The sequence below is a fragment of the Manacus candei genome, unplaced genomic scaffold, assembly GCF_025592945.1.
Source record: "Manacus candei isolate 608988 ecotype Guabito, Panama unplaced genomic scaffold, ASM2559294v1 h1tg000019l, whole genome shotgun sequence".
In the NCBI taxonomy this organism is placed as follows: domain Eukaryota; kingdom Metazoa; phylum Chordata; class Aves; order Passeriformes; family Pipridae; genus Manacus; species Manacus candei.
In genome coordinates, this window is record NW_026138067.1 from 4,374,905 (window position 1) to 4,389,928 (window position 15,024).

The 15,024-nt window shown below is 37.3% G+C and overlaps 1 protein-coding gene across 3 annotated transcripts in view; it reads left to right on the forward strand.

Moving 5' to 3' along the window:
* Positions 1 to 15,024, forward strand: part of VPS13B (vacuolar protein sorting 13 homolog B) — a 428,152-nt gene that overhangs the window by 383,176 nt on the left and 29,952 nt on the right. For all 3 annotated transcript variants that reach the window (XM_051785196.1, XM_051785198.1, XM_051785197.1), the window contains exons 44-52: positions 7,934 to 8,089; positions 9,452 to 9,715; positions 9,862 to 9,945; positions 10,113 to 10,288; positions 10,779 to 10,949; positions 11,594 to 11,795; positions 12,754 to 12,942; positions 13,368 to 13,514; positions 14,705 to 14,988. In XM_051785196.1, coding sequence (XP_051641156.1) covers positions 7,934 to 8,089; positions 9,452 to 9,715; positions 9,862 to 9,945; positions 10,113 to 10,288; positions 10,779 to 10,949; positions 11,594 to 11,795; positions 12,754 to 12,942; positions 13,368 to 13,514; positions 14,705 to 14,988 — 1,673 coding nt within the window. The remainder of the gene's footprint in view (positions 1 to 7,933; positions 8,090 to 9,451; positions 9,716 to 9,861; positions 9,946 to 10,112; positions 10,289 to 10,778; positions 10,950 to 11,593; positions 11,796 to 12,753; positions 12,943 to 13,367; positions 13,515 to 14,704; positions 14,989 to 15,024) is intronic.

Consider the following 15,024-nt stretch of genomic DNA (forward strand, 5'->3'; position numbering starts at 1 on the left):
TGGATGTGCAAAACTACTGAATTTTACATGAATGTGGTCATCTGTGCAGAGAAAATTCAGCCAGAGTAAACAGTTGTAGTTGACACTGAAGTCAAGGCATAAGTTAAGAGGAAGCCAGACTAATAAAGGGCTGTCTTACCCCAGTGACAGAGGAGCTGTTATAAACAGTGTGTGCACAGAGGGAGGCCTTTGGAGACATAGAGACTCTGGAGTACTGTACATCCCTTTTCATGTTTTCAAAAAAGACATGTTTTCTCATATGAGCAAAAGGCCTGTGATGTCCCAGCCCACAGGCGAGCAAACCAAATGGGTGACTGTGCTCTGTGCAATTGGGCATGTGTCAGTGTGAGACAGGATCCCCACTCGTCAAGTGACACTTGGGTTATGATAGATGTGATTCCCTTCAGTTGTGTGAGGGAGAAAGAAAGCTAGCTAAACATGGCATATATTTCATAACCAATTACAATTTGTTTTTGTAGCAACCACCCAAAAAACATTTAAACCTTTCCATAAGCACGTGGAAGAAGAAGGAAATATTTAAAGCAATTGTAAATAAACCCACAACCAAGTAAGGCTTTATTCCTAAAAATTTGTTATATCCATATTCTGGTTACTTATATAAAATTACTTGGTTGTGAATCCATCAGAAAACCAAATCACACATAAGGGAGTGGGTGAGGTGACAGTAGGAACTTCAGATTCATTTTCAGATATTCATTCTTCAGCTGAGAGTTGGTGATGTCAAAGGGTTTCCCCATGCTGTTTTGCTCTAATCAGATTTAGATTCACTGAAGAACTGGGCTGATAAACAGTCAGGAGTGTCATGATGGATTCCCAAGTCCCAGGAGATGGCAAAGATAACAGCTCACTTCTGACTCAACCATATTGCTGGCCAGCAGGCTCTTCTAGTACGGGGGTTATACCTCCCTTGTCCCAACCCCTGGAATAATATCAAGATGATTTCTGCTCTCTTAACATTTTTCAACAGTCTTCTCTTGCTGGTAAAATTAGAGACTAAAAAATAGCTGAGGTAATTTCACTGAAAATATATGGAAGCACAGGCTTTCTACACACTGTTGAGATAGAACCAAATTTTCTTCACAAAGGTCAGAGAACCTTGGCATTCCCCTATAGGCTTATTCATTTGGTTAATGCCAAATACAAATCATCGTAAAAATAACATGCTCCAGAATGGCAGCTCATCTGAACAGTACAATCCTTTTTTGTTTCAAATCATACAAAACAAGTTTGTTTAAATATTATTACAAATGTTGTCATGTACATTTTTTCAGTGATTAATACAAATCCTTGAAATGAAAATAACTCAATCAAGACATCAGGTTGTCCCTGTTATGCTGTGGCACTTTTCTAATTGTTTCCATGGAAAACTATCTAACAGCTTATTATCCAAAGGTCAGAATAATGCCCAAGCATGGACAAACCCTCCCAGTGTCATATTCATGGAATGCTAGATGACTTCATAGTTATGAAATTATTTCATTTCTCATGATAATTCCTGACTTGCCAAGTTAGTGAATTTTAAGAACTCTGAGAGCCGATTGTAAGATAAATGTGAAATAATCCATACTTCTGGAGTCAGGGACTTCCCTCCAGGCATTAGTTCATACTTGACTTACTTGACTTACTCTTGGGGATAAAATGAGTTAGGACAAGGTCTTAGATACCACATTCTCTTACTGGGAAGGAAAACCAACTTGCACAACTTCGGCTGGCTCATGTTTCTTGTTACACAGGCACTAAGAAGCAGCGGTTGCCATGAAATACTTTATTTAACCTCTGCAAAATGTTTTTTTAGTATGGCAAGGCAGTTCAGTTAAATGAAAATAAATAGTTTTAAAAGGATTGTATTTCTTTTACATTCACATCAATAAAATTCTCCATTTTTCTTTTGCTAATTAAACATAGAGATGCAGTAATTGCCCATTTAAACTATTTTACACAAATATATATACCTAAAATAAGTTATTTTTTGTATTAGAAGATAGTTATATAATGCTTTGTTTACATTTAGAATTAATTTTAATATTAATGAAGCTACTATAGTCTATAATTAAAAATTGTTCAACTTTTTCATGTTACAAAAACAGCGAGAGCACACCAAAGATTTGGATTTTTCAGCTCTTGATGGTGTCCCTCCAACTGTTTTACTTAACTTAAAGCTTCTTTCTTCCTCTGTTTTTTTCCTGCCCAGATCGTCTACATTTCAGGAACCTAACCTTTCCCTTTTAACTTTCATTCTGAATACTGCAGGTCTCGCTAGTTTGGCTAATATTTCAGTAATAAGTCTGAGGTCCAATGCTCACTCTTCTATTCCTCTCCATCCCCCCACATTTTCCTCAGATTTCATGAGGTTTTGACCTTCCTTAGGGATAAGACACCCCCAACATATAGTTCCTTTCAGAGTTGAGGTAGGTCCAAAACTGATGGCATTTGAGGCTTTAAGCAACTCTAGCTAAAGCTGCCAGACTTCGTGAGTTCCTTTTGCAGATTTTAATGAAAGATAGAGGTCTGTTAGATGTCATTAAAAAGGAAGAGAAGCTACATCACTCCTGTGCTGTACAGACAACACTGGCCCCTAGGTCATTATTGGATCGAGTCTGCACTCCTTATCTTGATCTTCACATTGCTTTGTGGGATGGGCCCCAGTTATGTCAAAAGTCATGTTTGTCTCCAAGACAGCTGTGTTTTTTAGAAGAACTGAAGCGTATGATACACAGGGTGAAACTCCGAAGTTAGAAGAGATCAGATCTTCCTAGCAATTTACTCAGAGTTAAGGCATTCTGTCTTGCAAGACAGTAGGCAGTTGGAGGATCCCACTAGGGATCACAGCAAATGTAAAAACCAGCTATTCATGTGAGAGTCCCCTGACTGTATTCTGCAGATTGTTTGCTTGTGAATAGACAGCACAAATTGTCTATAACATGCTAGTTATTACTAGTTGTTTTCCCCGCACAAACTTCAGCAGAATCCTCTGAAGAAGCAAAGAGTGATGGATTTAAGTTCATTCTTTTGTTTTCTATGCGAAACATAATGTCGCATAGAAGTTTTCAGAAGTAGCAGCTCTCAAACCTTTCTGCAGTTTCCTCACAGTGTTACAATAACAGTCCATTTTCACTTTTCACCGTCTTTAACTAGAAGCAGCAGATGTAGTGGGTGAAAATCAGTTCCTCTGTTGATTTGGGCAGTTATTTCAATGAGAATGTGACCAAGTTACAGTTTATAAACAAAATTGATTTGTTTCTTAACACAGTAGGTAAATATGCCTGAAATAACTCTGTGCCACTTTATTGCTACTTACATAGAATTTGAGGGAAAATATCTCTATCACTTACTTTTCTTCTGATTATGCACTTAAAAATCCTTGAGTTAGATATTAGTACTGGTACTGGTTAGTACATTATTAATACCTTCACCGGAACACATTTAAAGTTCTTCTTCTCTTATTTTAAACAGTATGCCTGCAAAGCACAAATTCTGATAGAATTTTATGAACATATTTTTAAGGGCTACTGTAATTTTGCAAATAGCAAATTTGCTATTTAAGAACCTCCTTCTTGTTCTCCTACAAAAAAATAGTGAAGCCAAATTTTAATTTATGTGGTATCTCCAGCAGGATCACAATTTATTGTTATTTATTTCCATGTTGCCATTCTTTCAGATATTGGATTATATAATGTGTAAAATTCTATGCAGTACTCTGTGGGTTCAAACTTAGAAACTGTAGCTTATATGTCAGTTATTATTAGGATATTTTCCTGGTTTACTGTTTAGAATGTTACAGGATCTCTGCACAATCTCTTGTACTTTACATAATCCTTCTCATGTCATTTACAAAACAACATCAGGCAAAAAGCAGTTTTCAGTTAATTTATACTGTTCAAGTACTGTTACTTTTCTTTGGAGTCCTGCATTCTAAATCAATGCTTATACTATATTTCATGTAATTGACTGTCTAGGTAATATCTGAAGCAGATAAGGATTGATATTATCCATGAACCTTCATAATTTGATTACTGTTCCTTAACCTCCTCTTCTGCAGTGTGTAGAGAGAGTTTGTACCTGTGAGTTTCAGGTCTCCTTTGCAGGTTATTTGAGGCTCACAACACCTCCAGGAGCCCCCAGGGTCAGAGTTTATCTGCCAAGTGTGACCTTTTTTCTACTAGCCAGCATGGGGGTGATGGAAACTGCCTTCTCCCATGCTCTATACTGGCCTTCTGTCTTATAAGGACTGATGGCATAGGACTGGTCCCATGAGAAAATGAAGCCAAAGTGAAATTCAAGCTGTTTTGGTGGCCACTGCAGCTGATAATGTGCAGAATGAACATTTCATTCACTGTTTACCCAAATACCAGTTGGTTTTATTGTTGTAAATCCCAACCCTAGTCAAGAGCCACCTTGTATCCTGAAAACATAGCAGAAAAATACCAGTCAAACTACTCCTTTAATTTTTCAATTAAAAAGTGCTTTAGCTTCAAGTCTTAGAATTCAGCTCGCATTTCCAGGGCAACATTTCCTCCACGCTTCTGTGTTATCACAGCGTTTATTTTACTATCTTCTATCTTTTAAAATAAGAACTGCCTTCACACCATTAGTCAGGTCCTAATTTGATTCCTCCCGGTCTCCCAGAGTTCGGAGCAATACAAGCAAAACAAGACAGATACAATCTAAGTAAAGAACCTTGGTGAAACCAAGTTAACTTTGGTGGGTCTACAAGCAAAGTGGAAATCAAATTTGCATCGCTAAGCATTTTGAGGGCTCAAGCTTTAGATTACTTACACAGCTGGAAATTGCTGCCTTTTCTGAACAGGCTCCATTCTTAGTCTCATTTTTAATCCCCATTTTAGTCTTCATGCCTTGTCATATGACACTCAGCTTTATTTACTCAGATTGTATCCTTGACTCACACATCTAGTGGAAAAGTTAAGTAAATTTTGAGGAGCACATAGAAATAATCTGTGAAGAGATGTGGTAAAAAGTACAGCTTTTCTAGCCATTTTCTCCAGTAGGAGCAGTTTCATCTTAGTCTGCTCCCCTGGAGCAATTTCTTTTTCTCTCAAAACAGAAATCCATAATGGCTCAGAATTACAAATCCAAACCCCAGCTAAGTCTAGTCAAAACAAAACTCTCTGGGTTATCTGCTGATATATTTCCCTGACAGAAAATGCAGCAATCAAATATTTGCATGAATGAGTGCCTATCGTCACATATACAATAGATAGTCTAAGTTCTCTCTCAACTACAAATTTCCACTTTTCACTGTATTTGTTAGAATGCTTTTGAAGTCCATTGAAATGTTTTTGTACCTTTATGCAATGACCTCTTTTCTCCTAATATATGTCCCATACCTAGCTATACTTGTTGAACTTTTTTTAAACAGTGTCTAATAAATTCTTAGAATTAGCATAAAGCTTGATAAATGAAAGGGAATTACATGGCAATTACTGTGAATCTGTAGTACTAGGTCAGTTTTATAACATTAGAGCTCTGCCTTGTTGAGTATCTGACACCACCTATTACGACATCTTCTGCTAAAATAATGTTAACGCCTGATTACTTAATTCTCTAAAATCACTTCCATTTTTATTTCATGCCATATATCTCTGTATCACTTAGTGTCATTTGCTGATTGTTTCTAGCCACATTTTCCAGAAGTCTCACATTTAAATAACTTAATCATCCAGAAATCCCTTTGCATTTTCATGGAATGCAGTTTCTTGGCTCAAAAGTAAGCTTACCTAATTCTTATACTGTTATATCATTAATACAAATATATTAGATATCTTTAAAATAAATTATAAAGGCTGTTTCCTTTGCATTTGCCAGTATACAAATAGTATGTTTATAAAATAAGAAATTGCCAATATGTGATAATAGCTCTTTTTTATTTTTCTTTCTGAACTGTGAAGTTAAATGCAGACTAATCGTTGTGCTACAAAGAAAATTAGAAAGGCAGCATTTGGGAGCTAATGACTGCTCAGGGAAAGCTGACTGTGTTTCTTGGGAACATTCAGCTCATGAGCAAAGCTGTTTATACAGGGTGGGAGACATCCTAATGTTGGAGCTACATACAATTACTAATCATAAATTATAGCATTTACATGACATCTATCTTTGGAGCATACCGTATTTTGTGTGCCTTCTAGCTAAGACTGACCACTTAAGTACCTTTTCCCGTTATTTGGCTGTCATTTCCAGCTACTGGTCTCTCCAAAGTAAACAGTTTTCTTGTTTCTCTTAATTTTCATATGTGATGAGATTTATTCCCAGCTGCCTCTGTAAGAAACTGAATGGATTCCAGCCACTGCAGTTGGATTTTTTTCTTTTGTTTTCTTTTTCCTTTTCTGTAACTAATACTTAAGAATCAAAGTGAGGTGTTTGTTTATGAGTTTGACTGTCCTAGTGTGTAACTTCCTTCAACATAACCTTGAATATAAAGCTGTGCCCACGCATGAGCATATCCAGATGCCTGCCCTTGCACACACAGGCACATATTAGCCTTTGTGCTTCCAGCATAAAACTCATTTGAATCTGAATACAAAAGTCATCACTCTTGCAAATTCAAAAGCCACCCACTGAATGGATGTTATTGTTCTGTGTGTAACTTGTGCTGAGGATACCACAAATTGCAAACAGGCTACTGAGTTGTAATGTCTTTGAAAGTTGTTGCTGTGGTTGTTTCTTAAAACAATGAAAAAACCCCCAACATCCAGCCCTTCACAAAGTCCGACTGGCCAGACCCACGGCCAGTGCTCTCCTTCTGGAAACAAATCAGGGAAGAACACACTATTTACAAGTTTCAATTTTTGCTAGTGTAAATAATCAAACTTTGGGCCTGATCCTGTTCTCAATTACTTAAATTAATTAATGACAGATGTCCAAAATCAGAGTGAAATTCAACCCCCAAGAAAGAATTCCCACAAGTCCTTTATATGACTGTTTTAAACAACTTAAGTGATGCTTAGGATCTATGCTGGCCCTCTGCAAAGAATAAATTTTACCCAGAATGCTTATTGCTTTGATCCCTTATATATAACTCATATCCTTAAGTTTGCACAGCCACAAAAGATCTATACAGAGCTAAATAGCCAGATCTTCAGCTGGTGTAAATTTATATAACTTCATTGACCTACATGGAACAGTACCAATTTTCACTACTCTGGCTTAAAGAATCTCCATGGGACAGAGGTAAGTGCGTATGGTGGGTAAATGGATGAAAGGCTCTTCAGATGATGAAAGACTATATTGCTCTGGAAGTGATTTAGATTAAACTGGAAAAAAGCCACTCCTTTTCCGGAATAAATCACACAGGGAGTATAATTATGCAGTTAAATTTCTTCTTATGCAGTCAAGCTTGAAGTTACCACCACATTTGAGTAAGAAATGAAATGTTTCCCATCTCTCAGCAATATGCCATGTTCTCCATTTAACACACATATATGCAAGCTATGTAAGTCCTTCTTTATTTTGAAGGGAAGGGTATTTGTAATTTTCTGTCTTATTCTGAAGGCCAAAAATCTGACCTGGACCTGTGTTCCGTATCACCTCACCGGTAATAGAGTGGATTTCTAGAACAATTTCAAGGGCAGTAAAGAAAATCTCTTATTTCCTGTTTTATGCTCTCTACTTACCCTTTTTTTCTGAACAGTTGTGTGCCTCAGTCCTAAATACACTGTTAAATCAGGTAATTTATAGAAATGCAGGATTCAGAGCCATTTTAGGGTATTGTTGTTTCTTCTGATTGTATCTGAAATCACAGAATCACAGACTGAGTGGATCATTCAGACAACTAGTGTGCTTAGTTTTGCTTAGTTTTAAAACCACGAACATTTCTCCGTCGTGGGAATCCATATCCTACTGCAAGGCACTTTTTTTTCCCAGTTATGTATTGAAGTAATAATTTCTTTCTTTTCAGCTGTTACACATCTGTATTGAAGGCTGGGGAAACTGGCGGTGGTCTGAACCGTTCAGTGTGGACAATACAGGGACCTTCATTCGTACCATTCAGTACAAGGGCCGGACAGCATCACTTATTATCAAGGTTCAGCAGCTCAGTGGAGTGCAGAAGCAAGTAAGGATTTGATTCAGTTTGGAAAAAATAACATGAGTAATTTAAACTGTTACCTATTCACGAATCAGTCACTTTGTTATTTATTCTCTTCTACTGGGATCTGCAAAAAAACAAGTATAGCAGTCTTCTGGGGCCATTTTTGGAAGATTTTACAACTCTTTTCTTCACTTTGGTGTGGATCTTAGCATTTAAAAGCTCAATTGCCAACACATATTTTATATGTTCCAGTAAACATCTCTTTGCGTGGTTTGTAAATTCTGACAGTGCTAAATTACACAATCTCTTGCATGCTTTAAGCTCTTGAGAAACAGATTATTTTATTTTTAAAGAAACTGTTCTTATGTTTTAAAATACATTCTGGGTTGTAATTCAGGCCTTCCTATTTTTTAAAGAGAAAGAAGTAATGACCAAATTAACATTTGAAAATGAGCTGCTGTGCAATAACTTTTCACATACTATCTTTGTAAAGAGATCTGTAATAACACTGCAGTTGCTCTGCCTGCATTGGCAGAAGCCAGAGCATGTGGTGAACATAACACGTTCAGCTCATGGATGTGGCAGAGCGCCTTACGTTGCACAACAGCAATACAGCTGATCAGACAAGAACCGTGCCTGGCGTCACTGAAAGCCCTGCTTAAATTTTATTTGGTAGGTTGTAGCTATGGTGTGTGCCCTCATTAATGAAAAACAAATGGTGATGGCTGTAGCAGAGATACACGTGGAATGATGTTCCCTGGTATAGCTTAGAAAAAGTCAGATGTGTGTTCTATGATGAACAATTCTTGCATGATGGACAGCAACAACGCCAAGTCTAATTTGGTCATTTTCTAGGTGGATGCACTTAAATATAGAAATATGTTATTGCCATTTAATGAAATTATAAGCTTTAAAACAACAGACATACTGTGAAAGGTCTGGATCATTGGCTTGTGATGGGAATGTGAGGTATCAGTAGAAACCTTTCTTCTGAATTACATCACTGTAACTGCTCAGAGAGGTCTCAGCAATCAGAGACCATCACAGAACTCTTAAAATCCAAAGCAGAATTATGTTAGCCATGGGCAGTACTGCTGCATTCAGTGAGAAGGAAAGTGGATATGTTACATGTTTCTTTCAAGCCCAGATATGGCCTTAGCAATATTTCAAGCATTTTACTACCTAGGTTTCTATGAAATTGCATGTACATTTGGCCAATAAAAATAATGTTTTACCGTTCACTGCCTTCAGCAGTGAAAACCTTCAGCTTGGGAAAACCTAAAGCAGAGAGATTACTCTTCTACAGGTTTTCACACTCTAATTCAATTTTTACCTTTTTTTTTCCACAATTATTTATATATGTGCTGTATTTTTTGTGTGTTTTAGATCCTAATCTGTGGCAGACAGACAGTCTGTAGTTACCTCTCTGAAAGTATTGAACTGAAAGTGGTTCAGCATTACATTAGTCAAGATGGACAAGCCGTTGTTAAAGAACACATCAACTGCCTTGCAGCCAAGCAGAAATTACCTTCATATATCCTAGAAAACAATGAGCTCACTGAGCTGAGTGTGAAATCTACAGGAGATGAAGACTGGTCCCGAGATGTATGTCTAAGTTCTAAACATACAGAACACAGCACTGTCATTCAGGTATGACTAGAAATGGGTATATGGAATATAGCATTAAAAATGTCTGAGAGAACTGGGGACTTTGCATTTAGACTTGTATTTGATATAATAAATATTGAACATTAAGATTGTGAAATAATGTGTAATGCCGATCTCTCTGCATACAGGTACCATCTTCGAAGAATTCAATTACATATGTGTGGTGCACAATTTTGACTTTAGAGCCCAACTCGCATGTGCAACAACGATTAGTAAGTACATTTAATGTCTCTGAAATCTAAACATTTATGCCTCACATGTCATATAATAAATTAAGGGCAGAATGACCCACTGTAAATATTTATTAATAGTTTGTTTGAACAGTTGTAATACTGAAATAAAATTAGACTTAAATTGGTGTATTCTGTTCTTTTTGTAGATTGTTTTCAGCCCTCTTTTCATTGTAAGGAGCCATCTTCCAGACCCAATTATTATACATTTAGAGAAAAGAAGTCTGGGACTTAATGAAACACAAGTGATTCCAGGGAAAGGACAGGAGAAAGTACTGCAAAATATAGAACCTGATCTTACGCACCACCTGACATTTCAAGCCAGGTAAAACACTTGCTTTCCTTGAAACAGTTCATTTGTATGGAAAAGAAGGAATAATTTACACTTTTAACTTCTGCTGCATTTTTTCCAAGAGTATGGCAATTGCAAAGGGGATAAAAAGAACAAGCATATGTGGCCTGAAATGAAATATTGAATTTGGTATAACTATGCTAAGCACACTGGCATTTGTTTGGTTAAGCAGTCCATGTACTTCTGTTTTAAAATATAAATTCCTGAATGATCTTGAAATGTTTTTGAGAATACTGAAGAGTTTCTAGGGTCTCAGACACAAAGGTCATTACATTGTCATAACAAATCCATGCATGTCAGGAGCTGCACAGGAACTTGTTAGACATTGTAACTTGATTAATCCATGATTATGTTGAGAGTGTTCCTGCTCAGAGTATATTTGGGAAGCTTCATTAGAGAAAATGTTAGTGCTGCTAATGCTTGATCTTGTTGTGTAAGTGACTGAATCTGTTTTCAACAACAGGGAAGAAGATGATCCATCAGAATGTGCAGTCCCAATCTCGACCTCACTAATTAAACAGATAGCAACTAAATCCCATCCAGGTGGCAATGTCAGCCAAGTACTGTCCGAGTTTTATGGCACTGCTAATCCTCCCCAGCCTGCATGGCCCTATAATAGGAAGGATTCAGACAGGTAATTCCTTGCTTAACCTTCTTCATGGTTCTTGCATTGCCTTTCCAAATAAACTAAAATCACATTATATATGTCATCAACATTAAATATATTTTCAGTAATTACATGATTCCTGTATGTAAACTGCAGAATCTGTGGCAGGTGGGAAAAAAATGAGGTCAGCCTATGGGCTGCCCTTGTTTACACTGAGAAGATTGCATCAGTAAGGATATTTAAAAAACTGGCCTTTTTTTTATGAATGCACTTTCTTTACTGCAGCTCTAGAGGTTGTTGTTTATTCAGCTGCTGTGTGTTTCAGTACAGAAACAGGGAGTTGCTGTAGAAGCAGTTGTTAGGGAAAAAAGGAAATGTGATTTTATGACTACAGAAGTCACAGGGTTAGTTCTGAAGGATAATGGTGATTCTGTTGAGACATTTATTAATTGACTAAATTTAAGTTTAGCTTATGCAGTTGAAAATATGCCTTTATAGCCTACATGTAGTTAGATCATCTCAGTTCCAGGATGACAAGGTAAGAGGACATAGTTTTTCTATTTCAAAACCAGAAAAACCTGACAAATTTCTGAAAATAAGAGCTTATCATTTGTAATCTTGAATTCATCATTCTTTTGACTTTATGTTTTTGTTTATTTGCTTTTGAACAGCAACGAGCAACTCTCCCAGTGGGATAGCCCAATGCGGGTAAAGCTGTCAGTGTGGAAACCGTGTGTTAAAACTCTGCTGATAGAACTCCTGCCCTGGGCTTTGCTTATCAATCAGTCCAGGTGGGACCTCTGGCTGTTTGAAGGAGAGAAGATTGTTCTTCAAGTACCTAGTGGGAAAGTAATTATACCTCCCAACTTTGAGGTAACTTTGTCGTTCACATTAACAGGCACAGTTCTGTTAAACATGCTGATTCTGAAGAATGGTTGTTACTCCAGAGGATCCCCACTTTCATCGCTGTGTCTGTTTGTTTGTTAATCATGTGTTGAGGAATAGCAGTAACAATAGGAGTTTGCCACGCTGACTGAGTCACCGAGAGAGTGACACACCATACTGGATAGCAATGTTTGAAAAACAATATGTCTTAAAGATGCATAGTTAAAAATTGTCTGTAAGACACTGTAGGCAGAAGACCTTTATGCCATTATAGCAGCCTTCTTTCCTTACTTGCAATTCAGGTAAAAAGTCTACAATGTAATAGCCCAAGAAAATTGCTATAAAGGCCAAATAAAGACTTTGGCTTCTGTGCCGGCCTGTCACTTGGGAAGTGTGTTGGCCACAGTAGCAAAGCTGACAGCCCAGAAGGAATGTTTTGTTTGAGAGGATTTTATGTCAAGTTATTTCATAGCTCTTATGTTACCAAGAAAAGTTTGATAATGACATCGGATGAACTACTATCAAGGAAGATTCTTTAGGATACCTGCCTTCCTGATTTCAGAGTTTTATGTAATGGATCTTCTTATATACCTTAGCTTGACCATGCACATTCTTTTTAAATTTTGAAATACTTAAAAGAATTGACACAGCATCTTGTCAATTGCAATTGAACAATCTGATACTTCCTGTTTATTTTGTCATCTTTTTTCCCCTCGTTAATAAACAAAAGGTCTGCCTAGTAACACATCTCAGTGTAGGCTATGTGCTTAATTCCCCTGTGAAGATCAGTCCCTTATTTGCATGGAGGTTTCATCTACCCTTGTACCACATAGAAAGAATCGGAGGGGAAAGGTAGGGATGTAGATTGACTGCGTACTGAAGACTATGTTTAACTCTTGTGATTCAAATTGTCAACAACTAATAATTGCTAATTTTTCACTTGCAGGAAGCTTTTCAGGTTGGAATATACTGGGCAAACACTAATACTGTGCACAAATCAGTGGCAATTAAACTGGTTCATAATGTGACCTCCCCAAAATGGAAGGATGCTGATAATGGGGAAGTAGTAACATTGGATGAAGAAGGTTTAGTTGAAGCTGAAATAAAACTTGGTGCTTTTCCAGGTCATCAAAAGGTTAGAAGAAAATTTTCATGGTTTGTAACTTTATCATTTAAAAACAAAGTCAGATAGAAAATGAAAACAATCAAATGTATGCAGTGTGAAAGCTCCTCTCTAATTATGTTAATATATGTCCAACATAATGAGAGTATAAACAATGTATGGAATATAATTTAAAGAATTAGATCACCAAAAACATACTGTGCAAGTCATCAAGATAATACAAGGTAATAATTTTCTGCAAAAAGAATTAATTCTCAATTTTGTTTGGAAAATATTGACAGATGCGAGTTCAAAAGTACATGGTGTGGCTCCAGTTATGAAGTGCATGAATATAGGCAGCATTTCCACAGTTAAAAAGAAAATGGCAGTTCTATTGCTACATTTCAGTACCTTTTGTGGGTTCGTGTGACCTCATCATGATTTTTATTATCTTACAGTTGTGTCAGTTCTGCATTTCTTCCATGGTTCGACAAGGTATACAAATTCTACAGATAGAAGATAAGACAACAATAATCAATGATACATCATATCAAATCTATTATAGGCCACAGCTTTCTATTTCCAAACCCCACTCAGGAGAAGAGGTAAAGCACTGCAGATGCTGTTTTTGTTTCTCATCTACTGAACATGGTTGTTTAGATCTGTATCTGTATTTAAATCAGCTGCATAAAGCAGGACTTGAACAGAAATCTTTAGACATAATAATGATGATAAAGTAATTTATATCATTTAAAATACGTAATACTGGGTAAATTCAACTCCAGTAATTAACTGGGATCAGAAATCTGTGGAAAGCAGCAGATTCTTGCACATTACAGAATTAGTTCTGCCTGTTCTCCATCTGTTCAGGCACTAATGGCCATTTCTGTAAAATAGTCAGCATAATCCATAGTAGCTGTTGAAATTGTTCTCAGAATTTTTACTGAGTTTGCATGTAAAAGAGGTATATTGGCCTGGCAGGCTGAAACCTTTTTGTTATCCTTTTGGGAAGATTCCAGTTATCTGAACAAAGCTGCAGAACTAGAGACGTGCCCAAAGTTTATGTATTTCAGCAAACTGCATCAAATCGTGAATATCAGTTTTCTAATAATCTCACAGTATATTTAAGGACTAGCTTGCACGAATCAAAATTTATGCATGGTCAATATATTTTAATCAACCATTTATACATATTTATTGAAGGTTACATTTATAGTAAAATATGTGGAAAGAATTCTCAGGGTCAAAATTACTAGAGGAGTTGGCAGATCAAATTTTTAAAGTTCGCTATTTCTGTGTTGTTTTCCTTCTGCATTAATTTTCTTCACGTCAGCGTCTACAGTTGTGCATCACACAATTTGTGGCAGTCTTATGGGATGGGGAGTTGGAAGAACCTTGAGGCTAAAATCCATTCTTAGTTTTGTAACTATAAATGGATTTTCTTCTCACAGTTATGTTACAGCAATGTAATTTGCTTTTGGTAGAGCTATGTTGTGCAACTGAGAGCAGACTGTAGATCATAGATTAGAGAATCATAAAAAGGCTTGGGTTGGAAAGGACCTTAAAGACCATCTAGATCCAATCTCCCTGCCACGGACAGGGACATCTGCCACTAGATGAGGTTGCTTAGGCCCCCCAGATATCTTCTGTGTTCAGCCAAATAGCCCCTAATGCAATGGACTTCCTGCAACCTTTAGTTAGTTGTGGTCACTGAGTGTTCTGTGCAAAATCAACATGAAGAAAATTCCTGTTAGGAGCCAGTGTGCCATGCTACCATCATTTTTTTGCTTTCCAGGACTTCCACTCACCTGACAGTACAGTGTTCAGCATCGGTCCGGCTGGGGCACCTCCCAGTGAGGCACTGAGTGCTGTTCCCTGCTGGGACCTGATGTGGGACACCAGTCCCCTAATGGGAGGGGAGCCTCTTACTGAAAAGCGTGTGCTGCTGAGTTTCAGCCCAGGGGGCTGCGCTGGGAGCTGGGACCTGTGGAGCCTTCCCGCTGTCATCAAACCAGAGTTTGCCAGGCAGAGCGTGGCGGTGCCCCTGGGGGTTTGCACTGAAAGTGGATTTTGTACCAGGTACTGTACACTGAACAGTCATGAATAATGAACTTC